This window comes from Chaetura pelagica, unplaced genomic scaffold (genome assembly GCF_000747805.2).
Source record: "Chaetura pelagica isolate M959 unplaced genomic scaffold, ChaPel_1.0 scaffold102, whole genome shotgun sequence".
Taxonomy (NCBI): domain Eukaryota; kingdom Metazoa; phylum Chordata; class Aves; order Apodiformes; family Apodidae; genus Chaetura; species Chaetura pelagica.
Genome location: NW_009952483.1, coordinates 252,581 through 265,508, shown reverse-complemented (window position 1 = coordinate 265,508; position 12,928 = coordinate 252,581). Strand labels below are relative to the sequence as shown.

Genomic DNA, 12,928 nt, shown 5'->3' with positions numbered 1-12,928 from the left:
GTATTTGCCATTTACCACCACAAAAGAAACAGTGTACTGGATGGCCACTGGCCAACCCAGCAACAGACAATTTAACTTCTGATGTTAACTTGGTGTTGTCTAATGGACTTTAAGTCACTCTCTGGAGAATAATGTGTGCAGAATTAAGGTCAGAATTGGTAGTAAATCTTTTCCCATCAAAGCATAAACAGTGAAGCATTTGAAACCAATAAGTTTTTTGCCTGAAACAAGTTTAAGAGTTTATAAGGATGACAAACTTGTAAATGCAAGTTGTTTTAGAAATCAATTATTCTATTCACAGCAATAGAAATTACAACTGAGTAATTATTGCTCTTTAAATTCTGCATCTTCATAAGGAAATACTTGAAAAACTGTCTCATTTTGTAGTGTTTTCACTGAATTGAGAGAGAAATCACTGAAAATTACCCAGGAAAATAATTCCTCTTGAGCCACTGGAGGATGGCTTCAGCATCATGTGTCTACATGACTGTTATGAAGCCATCTACCAGCTCCAGTTGTTACAATGAACTAACTAATGTTTACAAAAATGAAGATACTGTGACGGTGTCTGAGGAAGTGTGACATGTAGGATTGTCCTGGTTTTGAAAATGTTACTGGTATTTAGGCCTATGATAGCACAGGCTGAACTGAATGCATGGTGGATTCAGATTGTTGACTGCAGTTTCATGGTGGGGAGTAGGTCTAGTATTTTTAGCCCACTTGCCTTGGAGATGATATTTTTATACTCAGCTTTAGACCCACCTTTCCTTTAAATAACATATCTGTAGGAAGAAAAACCAGTATTAATTACATCTCAGAAAAAGAGATTTTTTAAAATATTTTCACCTCCCTGCCCTGGGCACAAGGCCCAGTTCTTCAGCTTTTGAGTAAAATCCATCTCTTTGTAGCTCAGATGTGCTGAAAGGCAGGGAGGAGGCATCCTGACCCTTCCATCCTCTCTGCCACGTTCATTTTTCTCAAATTTAGAGAAAACTAGTAGGCTTCTGTGGAGGTTACTTAGAGAAGACATGACTGAATCCAGCCTGTAGTGTATTTCAAAAGTGATTTTCCTCTTCATTCAGTTCTACAGGACCATTCCTAACGAATGTTTCAGAAGAGGTTGAAAGAGCTGGGCACTGTATGAGTATCTAGGTAAAGATTTTTCTAGTCAGCTTTTCCTATTAAGAGTTTTTCTATAGAGGACTTACTCAAGCAACTAAGTTCAGGTGGTTTTTGTAAAGCCAGGTTGGCAGCTCCATCAGAGGGAGCATTACCTGCAGCCAGTGAAAAAATACAGCACAAATCTCCCTCTGCAGCTTTTTAGAATCAGCTTGTGGTGGCACCATTTTGCTCCCACTACTTTCATGAGCCTTCTGTTGAGGACAAGCTTTTTTTACCCCCCATGTATGTGCAACTGTGGATGGAAACCAACAGGAGAATTGTATTTTAGAAGCCTGCAGGACCACAGATCAAAACCACTCTGTCAGTGGGAGGCAGGAGATACAAAGCAGCCTCCCTCTCTTAGGTGGTTCACAGGCTACTTGAGGGACACAGGCTGGGCTGCAACCTGTGTCTGCCTCCTGAAACCTTGACACTGAGGATAGGGATAGGCCAGTTACTTTTTTTTTTCTTTCCTATATTGTTTTATGTGTCTTTTAGGTCCCATACCAGGCCCTTCACTCGTTCAGCTGCAATATACTCCGGTTGTGCGGTTCGCTCGTGAGGGCGGAGGAGTTGATGGAGCTTCGTTTGAGGATCTTGTTGACGATGTCTTTCCACGTCTTCTTGTACTGATGCCGTAGCAAAGAGTACACAAAAGGGTCTGAAACCACTTTGCTATAAGCTAAGCACTTGGAAATGATTCCCCAGTGGGAATTGATGTGGACCACAGAGGATAACTCAACAAGTCTGGGGAAAGAGGAAGGTGGAGAAAGTCAACATTTGTATTAATCGTACGGAGCAACAGCACAACTGTAAGTCAATGACCCCTCCAACCCCCCAACTTATTCCTGAGAAATTGCAGGAAAAGAAAAGCATACTCATGAAAATGTCATGTAGTGCTCCCCTTACACATTTCTGAGATTGCAAATGTAAGCTTGAGGTCAGTTTCCCAAGGATGGGACTACAAAGCTCCTACCAGAGTGTCTTGACATCCAAATGTCGAGGCATCCTTGATTTTATACATTCACTGAGGTTGGAAGCGGACCTTGGATGTGTTACCTCCTAAAAGGCTCTCTTGATCATTTGCTGCAATAATTGTTATTTAAGAATTTAGTTCAAAATGGATTAGCTCCAGCAGGGTATGAGGCAGTATTCAAATGAGCCTCTTTATTTATTATTGGAATACACCTTTTGGACACTAAAAACTAAGTCCCAATCTCTGATGCAGAGCTGGGTTGTGAACTCATCTGGCTTTCTCAGGCCATCAAGACATTTGATAAATGGGCTTCTCTCTCTTCAGCACTGTAACCTAATCCTGTTCTGTCTAGTGAAACCCTGCTTGAGATTATAAGTACTCTGAGGTAAGCAGGTCAACTCATATGAAATATATATGTGAGTTTCTCTGATTACATTAGGGTTTTCGGTCCTAGTAAGACCTCTTGTTAGAAAGTTTCTCATTTGATATTTCACTTGATGTTTTTTTCTTCAGTTACTGTTTTTTGTGTTTGCCTTTTTCTAGTACTTTGCTTCTGATGTGTTTCTGGCAGCTGAAGTTCATCACAGACTTAACATCACTTTCCAGAGAAGAGGAGTGTAGTCTCCCCAGGTAAGTTACCTGTGGATTTTTGCAGTTATTGAATCCTTCCTGACAGCAAACTTAACCAAAATGATTATTTTTTTAATAAATGTTTCATAGCCGAACATAAGTTTCTGAATTTTGATGCAAAACTATACTTTGAGCACTGCAGTTTGAAATCAGGCCATAAAGTGTCATTGCTTGGTCTCATGGGAGTCATATTCTCCTAACATTAAATATCAAAAAAGTCCAGCATCTAGTCTGACCTCATGGTTCTTGGTCCCCTCTGGGGTACCTGAGAAACCACCTCTCTAGAGCTAGCTAGGTTTCTTAGCCAGTCCAGATCCCAGATTGTCTGGGTCATGGAAGAAGTGCACAAGGAAGGAAAAGTAATCACTGAGAGATGGAATAATAGAACTTGAATTTAAAAGCAAAATATATATATTTGCAACAAATTTAGCAAGGCAAGACTTTGAACTCATTAGGGAAGGGAAGGAGAGAGTGAAAAGCTTTATATGCTACTCATACCTAAACTAGTACAGATGTTCACTTTGTACTGAGTATTTTTGGCAGTGAAATATTGACAGTTCCATAAGGTTTTCTTTCCCAGTGTCTCTGAGCAACACTGAAGAGCAGTTCTGTTCATTATGTGTCTACAGCTGTTGAGAATCTATTGATTTTTCTAGAGGAAGAACAGCCACGTATGCTTGAGGGCCCCACCATGAAACAGCAAATAAGATCTTTGCTGAAACAGCCTTCAGCAGCAGATGCTCTTAAACCTGTCCAGAAAATACTTCAATTGCTCATGCCTCTTCAGACACAGCTCCAGTTTCAAGGGGCATTCTGCTCCTGGTTTCTGAGGCAGCAATTACTAGACTATTATTACTTCAAACAGATTAGAGATGAGGATTTTTTCTTCCTCAGTCTCTTCATTCTCATTTCATAACCTATCACTCCATCACATTTATTAAAATAACACTGACAGACCACATGGTCCAGCCATTTGAGCACAAAAGTAGGACTAAGGAGCCTTAATTTGTTAAACCACTGACTACTAGCTTCTGTCTTCCCTCCCTGTTCTGGTTTTCCTATGTTGCAAACTCCATGGCACAAGCTCTGCTTCTCCTTGGAAGTGTGTGCTGGACTTAGTACCGTGGGTGTGCAGCCAGCACTGGGGCTTTCCTCACTGTGAGTAATGTCATAGTGTCAGGAATTCTAATATTGAGATTGTTTTGTGTGCTTGGTGCCAGCAATTGGAACAGGTTGCCCAGAGAAGCTGTGGCTGCTCCTTCTTTGGAGTGTCCAAGGGCAGGTTGCATGGGGCTTGGAGAAGCCTGGTCTAGTGGGAGGTGTCCCTGCCCATGCAGGGGGGTGGATATAGATTATCTTTAAGGTCCCTTCCAACCCAAACCAGTCTGTGATTCTATGATTATATAAGTTGATCACTTGTGTGTCATTTCCATTAGAAGCGAAGTGCGCCTGCACAGTGTTCCTTTTGGCTGTGCTGACATTAGCCAAAATACTCCTTGAGCTCACAGATGTGTGAGACACCTGAGACGACCAGGCTATGTTCCCTGAAAATACCTGGGAATTACTCTTGCTCCTCCACTTGCCTCAGCTGATCACTGGAAATAACTCTGAGATCCCAAGGCACTGCCATCTGTCCCAGTTCTCTCTCCTCTCATCTTGACTAAACAAATGTTGTTCTTTCACCCTCTCCCTGTCACTCATAGCTGATGTCTTTCTTATAGAGTAGGACCCAAACTCAGGCATAATTATCTTCTACTTAAGCTGCTGGGGGGGGTCTCATCTGGTGTATTCTCTCTTGTATCATAAAATGTAGTCTATGACGCCCACGTTACTATGCTCTAAAGTGAGAATTGACTATTTGACAATTAATCATCTACTGAGACATGTTTAGTTTGTCATTTGCCAGGAGCCATCCTTCTTCTTGGTATCAACCACTTCACAGATTTGATACCTTCTTTGCATTTTTGAAATGGATCATGTTGAATTTCACCCTGTTGATATCCTGAATGCTTTACAGAGGTGAATTTGACTAAGATTGTTTCAATTCAGTGAATGCCTTGAATGACCAAAATATGACAAATTTGTGTCTGAGTCTCTATCAGTCAGTTCTACAAAATCTTAATGATCTCCATTTAAAGCAAATCAGATAGGCATTTATGGTTGCAAGCCTAGACTTGCTGATTTTACCCTCAACGGATCAACTAAAAAGCCTACACTTTTATTGACAGAATTTTGAGGATTCCCTTGGATTATGCTTCCTTAATTGTCCTTCAGATTTTACACATTTTGCAATTCTTGTGTATTTTGGATAGTAAATGACATTTGCAGCTCCCAGCAAACAGAAATGCAGACATACCCCAAGCTCTGCAACTCCAATCTGAGTACAAACAGTTCCATGTCAGTCTTTCAAGGCATATCACCAACTTTATTGCCTTTGAAACAAGGTTTTATTTCTCATTTATAAGGGAAATTATATGCATAGTTTCAATTTTCATGAAGTGTTTCAGCCAAAACCCAGACATTTCCAGAGAAGGGGCATAAATATTTCAGTGCTACCTGTAAATGAAATTCTACAGTATCAACTACATAATTCTCTGTCTTGCTTTTAAAAGCCACTCTTCTACTGTCTGGTCTTCAATACCTTTTGAATTCAAAGCTAAAAGCTGGTTTGCTGTGATATTTTGCTGATATTTTAGAAACTTCTAGTTCTGGAGCATGTGTCATGTCAAATGGCTATTCAGTTCTTTTCTTTCACTTTCAGGAAACAAATGAGGATGTTATGTTGACAATGAAGACCTTAATCTTTTATGCAGAAAATACACACTGAAAACCCTTCATATACAAGTGCAACTCAGCACTTCAGGAGAACTGAACAGACATGCCCAGCTGAAAGCTACTACAATGGAGAGATATCTCTTGTGAATTGCTTAAACCCAAGGACTTAACAGACTTATGGAGAAAATTCTGAATAGCCCAAAGCCTCAACCCAGATTAAAAGTCTTGTCCAGGTGTGAAGCAAAGCTGGCACTGTGTTTTACAGCTTGGTAGGTGATTAAATTCTCACAAGCTGAAATACAGTCTTTTCCCCAAGTATTGGGATGATCACTTGAAGCTTGCATTCCTAGGATTTCTCTTTGGGATCATTTTTATTGCACTCAAGTCCCATAGTATCAGAATTTGACCTTAGCAGCTTCTTTTGTGTTAATGATCTTAATAAATTGACCCCAAGTTTTAGCTTGATGTTAATTTTACTTTATTTTCACTTTATTCCTTGGTAGACTGAATCTTTTCTATGCTTCCTTGATAGTGAAAATGCTCTATTCTTGATACTAAAATGGGATCACAGTGATCATGAGTTGATTTTCCCTTAGCCAGCTTTGCCTCTTAAGAGGTGCATGTATGACCACTGACCAGCTTCTGTAAGGCCAGCTTTGGACTCTTGTAGTTAATCTTACAAATCTCTTGTACCCACTCTTGCAAATTCTTGCTTTCAGTGCTGTTCCCCAGAGCCTCCAGAACCACCTGCCAGCACAGGGATACGAGGGTGACAAGGAACCACAGAGATGCCATGTTAGTGAGCAGCACTGGCCAGCTTGTACCAAAAAGTCTTTCCACTCAGGAGGAAAATATCTCTACCTGATATCAACCAGGATTTTTGACACAGCCTAGAAGGCCACTTTAACTTGTCATCCTAAGATTACATAGGAAAAACCATGCATTTATATGCACAGACAGGCAAGAATAAAACTTGAAGAGGAATTCTGATCTTACTCATCTACCTGAGCAGGATCTGCACATAGAGGCACTTTAAAATCACAATCTAGCTCTTGTCCTCCAGGGATAAGCCAAGAGAATTTTAATCATTTGCCTTTTCCACCATCCTCTGTAGCCTGAGGGCTTGGGGTTATGAAATTCTTCCTGGTATTACCTCAGGATTTTTAATTCAAGGCAAATTTCCTCACACCTTGACAACACTTAACTTGCATGAGCAAAGTTCTGTACTTCAGTATGAAATGTCTGGAGTTGGAAACAAATATTAGAAATTGATGAGACCTATTTTAATTTTTCTTATGAAAAAACTCCTTGGAGAAAATAGGGTTTGAACACTGTTATTTAGGTGCATAATGATAAATATAGCAGAGAAGTGCATTAACAGGATTTTTACAAACCAAGAAACAAGATATGCCTAGAAATATATAAAATGGGGCAACACTTTCCTCATACTGATGCAGAGGAAACATTGAATCAATAAGAATCAGTTTCTACTGATATACAGATTAAGGCCAGCCACTGAAAAAAGTTCAGTGAAGGGTGTTTTCTTGATAAAAGGTCAATATTTTTTTACCATACTGTAATCTGTAAAATTTTGGTTTATCCAGGGAAGAATTTCTGTCTGGGGTTACAAGCATGGATCCTTCACTGGTTCATGGAATTGCTGAAGACAAGTGTCTAGTTTTAGTGTGGAAGCAGAAATATGATGTTGTAGTAAAGCCTTGTGATTTGCTGCTTTGAGGACTCAATTAATGTAGTACTTAAAAGCATGTTTAATTTAAGCACATTGCTGATTAGAGCTGGCTGTCCAAATTGAGAAGACAAGTCACACACTTGATGGGCTACCTTCTGCACACTGCCTCAAAAAGTATCATGGATTGCCTTTATTGGAATAACCTGGGGTCAGCCACATAGAATCATAGACTGGTTAAGGTTGGAAGGGACCTTAAAGATCATCAGCTTCCAACCTCCCTGCCATGAGCAGGGACACCTCCCACTAGACCTGCTGCACAAGCCTCACCCAACCTGGCCTTGAACACCTCCAGGGATGGGGCTTCCACAACCTCCCTGGGCAACCTGTTCCAGCACCTTCCTACCCTCATGGTGAAGAATTTCTTCCTGATGTCTCACCTAAATCTCCCCTCTGTCAGTTTAAAACTATTACCCCTTGTCTTATCACTGCCCTCTCTGGTGAAATGTCCCTCCCCAGCTTTCCTGGAGCCCCTTCAGGCACTGGAAGCTGCTCTGAGGTCTCCCTGGATCTTTATCTTCTCCAGGCTGAACAGCCCCAACCCTCCCAGCCTGTCTCCAGAACAGAGCTGCTCCAGCCCTCAGATCATCTCTGTGGCCCATGCCCATACTGAGCCTTAATTCATCTTTCTCAATGATTTTTTATGATGGAACTGAGTTTGACTGAAGTCAATCCAAATAATTTCCAGTTGATAGTGTTGGAATTGGAGAGACTTTAAAATAATTTTTTTCTTTCTCCATTCTGAACAGCAGCATTTCAGTTTTTCCAGAGCCTCTTAGTAAGGAATGCAAGTTGTAAATTTCCTTCAACAACTAGATAACACTTTTCTGGATATACTCACATTTTAATACTTCATGTTTCATAGGAGTAATTTTGTGTTTCCCCCAGGAGCAATTTCCAAAGATAAGCTAGTTGATGGATAAGGGCATCTGACCGTAAATCACAAGATATTTTGTTTAGCTATGAGCCAGAACAGCTTTGATATTTTATGTTTATGAATAATAAACTCTACTTGGTCAGAAAAAAAACTTAATGTTTAAGTCTGTGGGCCATGTTTTCACCTCAGTTTGATCTTATTGACCAGATTTTTACAGTCTGGACATTTCAGATGAGTGTCTTGCAGATCACCCTGAACTGGGGAGGCAACCTGAGCAGTAGGTGACTACTTGACCCTCAAAAAAGTCTGCAAAGTCCTGTGGCCTGACTTCTTAACTCACTCCCATGAGGCCAACATATCAGCTGGGCTGACTGACCAGAGACTAGCCCAGCAGGACTGTATCAAATTAGTGCTATGACATTTTTATGCAGTCTTGCCAGCTCAGTAAACACAGTCTCTGTCTTAAGAGCACGAACGTTTTTTCACAGGAGCCTTGAAACCTTTTCTGGTTCAGCATGCCTTGCTTCTCCGTGTTAAGAAGGCATCTCAGTAGTCTTTTCCAGTATGCAGGTTCACACTTACCTTGTAATTACATAAGGTGCAAAACAGAGTATAAAAGTACCAATAAAGGTACTTATTTTCCTTGTTGCTCGCTGCCTCCGTCTCTTTTGTTCTTCTAGACAACGTTCTCTTACACTGTGTGATATTCAACACAAATAAGAACATGAATCACAGTCTCAGGTAGCAGATTTTAATGGCTTTACTTATGGAATTATGGGGATCAATCATTCCAGTAAATATTGCATTGGCATAAGCCAACCCTAGGTACACTCACATGGGACAGTGCATTGTATGATCATCTTACCATCCAAAAAGAACTGCTGAGAAATGGATGATGATAATTTCTATGCACACACCCCATTATAACAATTTATATATGTTCAAGTTGGTGGAATTCAGCCTTAAATTCAGTTGCATCTCCCTTTTGGGGTTATTGAAAGCTGTATTTGCAGGCCAGAGTTTGCCTCAAGATATTCAGAGATGTGGAAAATATTCAGAGTGGGGTAGGCAACATGTAGCTTCTCTAGAATTAGCAATTCCAACACTACTGTCTCAGACAGGAGAAACTTCCCAACAAGATAAGCAATAAACTACAATAAAATTATAATGGGAAAAACATACTCTGAACATTGAGGCCAACATTGGAACCATTATGATATCACATAGCTATGAAACATGTTGCCATCAATCTTTTGGCCCCCTGTGCATCACGGGCACCATGCTCAGCACTTTGCAAAGCTGGGAATCGTTGAACAAAACCAGGGCACTGGGATGCTCTGGCTGCTCACCTCAAACCAGCCTCATCTCCAGCTAAACAGATACCGATTAGTCACATCCTACCTGTAGCATTTTAGGACAAGAGCTTCTCCGCTGAGTTGCCTGGTAGGTCTCACCAGGACACCAGAGAGCCTGCTAGGACCCTTGGGGTGCCAGCCAGGTGATGGGAGCATGAGGCTGAGCCCACACTTTCACTGCAGGAAGTCTCCTTTGAAAGAAACACATCTGCTTTCCCAAAGAGTGATGAAGTGAAAACCCATCTTCCTCCTCTGTCTGCTTGTGTGTTGTGTTTTGAGGGAAGTGGACACGTAACTGTCTTCTCCAGGCAGGTAGGTTGCATGGGAACCACCATATCTCCCAGAGCCATCTGTACTTGAGCTACACTCTTTTGGAAAGGGAAAACCAAAGCCAGGCTGCAGCCCTGGAAACCTTCACTGCACAAATAGCAGCACTGCTACATGTTGATTCCTTGCACAGGTGTCTTGGTAAAGCAACCACACGTCTTGGACAAATCAAATGGTCTGGCCCATGTGCTGCATTTTGTGACTACTTGGCTTTGGTGTCTCTGTTTTTATTGTAAATCTGTAATTGAAGTCAGGTTCCACATTCACATTAGTTAATAATTTTGAGGTTTATGGCCAGACCCTTAGGTTATCTGCTCTATCTGCAAATGTTTGATCGTCACCTAAACACGTTATGTCCTGAGGATCTCAGTGTCAATGAGTTCTTATGTTCCATTGTGTTAAAGAAAATGTTTTCCTTTGATCCATTTCCTATTTGGTCTTACACTGCCTGTCCCCAGAGCAGCGAGCATGATGCCCAAAATGAAAGAAATACTGGAGGAAAAGTTTGCTCTTGAAATAACAAATCATCTTGCTCTGAAATAATACGTCTCAGCAGAATGAAAACACATCTAAAAGTGTTACATGTTCTGACCTATTCCCAGCTAGAAATGACAGCTGAGAAGAAAAAAAAATAAATCCACCTTTTCAGGGGAACCTTTGTGATTTCTGTTCTGCAGGAGCTGGAGGACCTGGAGTATTTTTAGGTGCAGACATTATCTTAGAGGTTTGCCAGACCTGTGTTACTGAATTAAGTATTCCAGGCACATGGCAGTATAAGAAATTAAATCTCCAAAATAAGTTCAATTAGGATGTTGCTGAAGTGAAGAGGATGGTGTAATTTTTGTCTCCAACCATTTCCTCGGTTACTTCTTTTCCCTACTGACACATACAAAGCTGTTCTTGATGCCTGGAGCTCACACATGACTTGGGAAGTCCTGATAAACTTTAACCAATTTATTTTTTTTAGCCTTTCCAGATGTAGCTAATAAATACCACATCACAGACAAAGGTATTTTATCTCACTCCTTCATGTAGACAATGTACACAGATGAGTATTTTGCTTTTGCACACACTTCTATGCCCAAAGATAAGAGCTTATATGTAAGTTCCAGTAGTGACACTAGTACTAGAGCTGGATTATTGACTAAGCTTTCATTTAAAGATATTAATATCCTGGAAAATCTGAGATATATCCCTTTGGTGGTTTGGTATTTTAAACAAAGTTTATGAGATACTGGACCTTAAGATCTGCAAAGCTGGTTTCAAAAAGAGACAATTAGGGTGAAGAAATACATGGGTTAAGCACTTGAGCAAAGTCTTGCCCAAACCTCTCACAATCCCAAATCTCTCTTGGTCTTAAGAACAAAGTCAAGAAAAGGCAATATCCAGAAAAAATGCCTAAGCTGACTTGAAAGGACATGTGCCCTTAACATTCACATGATTCTGTGTGGTATTTAGAGGTTTCCTTTGCACTTCTCTTGAATGATCTTTAGATCACTCCTGCCTCCCCAAGCCAGAGGGCATAAAGGCATCTGCTGTAATGCCTGCCACTAGACCACCTGCTGGGGGGATTCTGAGTCAGAGGGAGCAGAAAATTGTCCCTACACATTTCTCAGAGTTGAAACTTGACCATGCAATAAAGACAGGGAGGTCAGAGCAGCTGAAAGTGGGGTTACAAACTTCCTTATCTCATTTGTCTTCTCCCAGCATCCACATCTATGCTCTTAGCTACTAAACACTGCAATTGCCTGTATGTGCATAACATTTATATTCATACCTATTTATATACATATATAAATAAACCTATATTTTAAATTTTAATATATATAATTCAAAATACATAGACATTAAATTAATATATCTGTGTGAAAAAAAAAAAAAAAAAAAATTCAAATGATGCCTTTGTTACGTCAGAGCTTTATGAACACCACTGGCTGCTCCAGGAGACCTGCAACCCCTGTGTAGCTCCTCTCCCACCTGGGAAAGCAACCTGAGGTCTGACCCTTTCACCAGTGGTAGCTGCCACCAGTTAAGGCAGCACCACCATGTGCCAAATCAGTCACCACTTCTGTAGTCAAGACAAGAAGCTAAAACTCTCCTTTCTTAGAAGCATTAGAGTAGCCTGATGCAAGAGATAAATAATAGTTAGTGATACAGGTTACTGACAGCCAAGTGCCTGTGCCACTGTCTCCTCTGAAGAAAGGAGGTGTCATTCCCACTGCTCCATTGAATCCACCCCTCAGCAAGATGATCACAAAATGCAGAAACACTCCCAAATTAACCTAAACCAGAAAAAAATGCAGAGGACGAGAAATATCATGGAGGTTTTTGCCCTTTTTCTAAGCTTTGCTGTGCAGTCCAGGAATACTTGAAGCATTAGGCAGGACTGTTGCTATTTCATAGCCCCAGTAGGTCTGTAACACTGCCCTGGGATCAACCACTGCATGTCATGGTGCGTGCAGGACTAGTTGAGGTACAGTTTAGCCACCAGACAGCACGTAGGGCTGAAGGGTGTTTTTCCTTCTGTGGATAAGGGAAGATTTATGCTTGTGTTTCTCAAGAACAGTTACAGGACTTGCCCAAAGTTCTGCTCTGCATTCTTGGTCAGGAGACAGATCAAACAGCTTAACTGGAGAATTCTGAGCAAATGTTTCTGTTCCTCTAACAGTGTGCTGTCCTGCCCTTAGCTTAGGAATCCCCAAAACATGACCCTTTTTTGAGGACAGCCACATGTGCTTTCAGTCCTGCAGCTCTTGCTCCTGGATGGAGACAGCTGGTGTTCTCCTCCAGCTTGCAGAGCACAATCCAGCAAGGAGGGCTGGGTGGGATGTTTGGTGTGGGACTGCCCTCAGCTTTCCTCCCTTGCAGGCAGACTTCTGCCCCTGTATCAGACACCTCCCTTCACTGTCAGCTCCCAGCATTTTTCTGAGAGACATTTCCCTTCTCTTTGGTCTCTGACAGAGACAATCTGGACCTTAATATCCAGTCTCTGACTGTCTCCCAAACAGCACACACATCCCTCACAGCTGCTCTGTCACCCTACCTAGCCAAACCTTTTTTTTTTTTTTTTTTTTTTTTTT

General features: G+C 41.1%; 1 protein-coding gene across 1 annotated transcript in view; it reads right to left on the bottom strand.

Annotated features, from left to right (window-relative positions):
- Positions 1 to 1,676: 1,676 nt before the first annotated feature.
- GPR26 (G protein-coupled receptor 26) overlaps positions 1,677 to 12,928 on the bottom strand; it is a 16,751-nt gene continuing 5,499 nt past the window's right edge. Inside the window, exons 2-3 of the mRNA XM_010008805.1 lie at positions 8,749 to 8,862; positions 1,677 to 1,908 (exon numbers count right to left, since the gene is read on the bottom strand). Of these exons, the coding sequence (XP_010007107.1) occupies positions 1,677 to 1,908; positions 8,749 to 8,862 (346 nt within the window). The remainder of the gene's footprint in view (positions 1,909 to 8,748; positions 8,863 to 12,928) is intronic.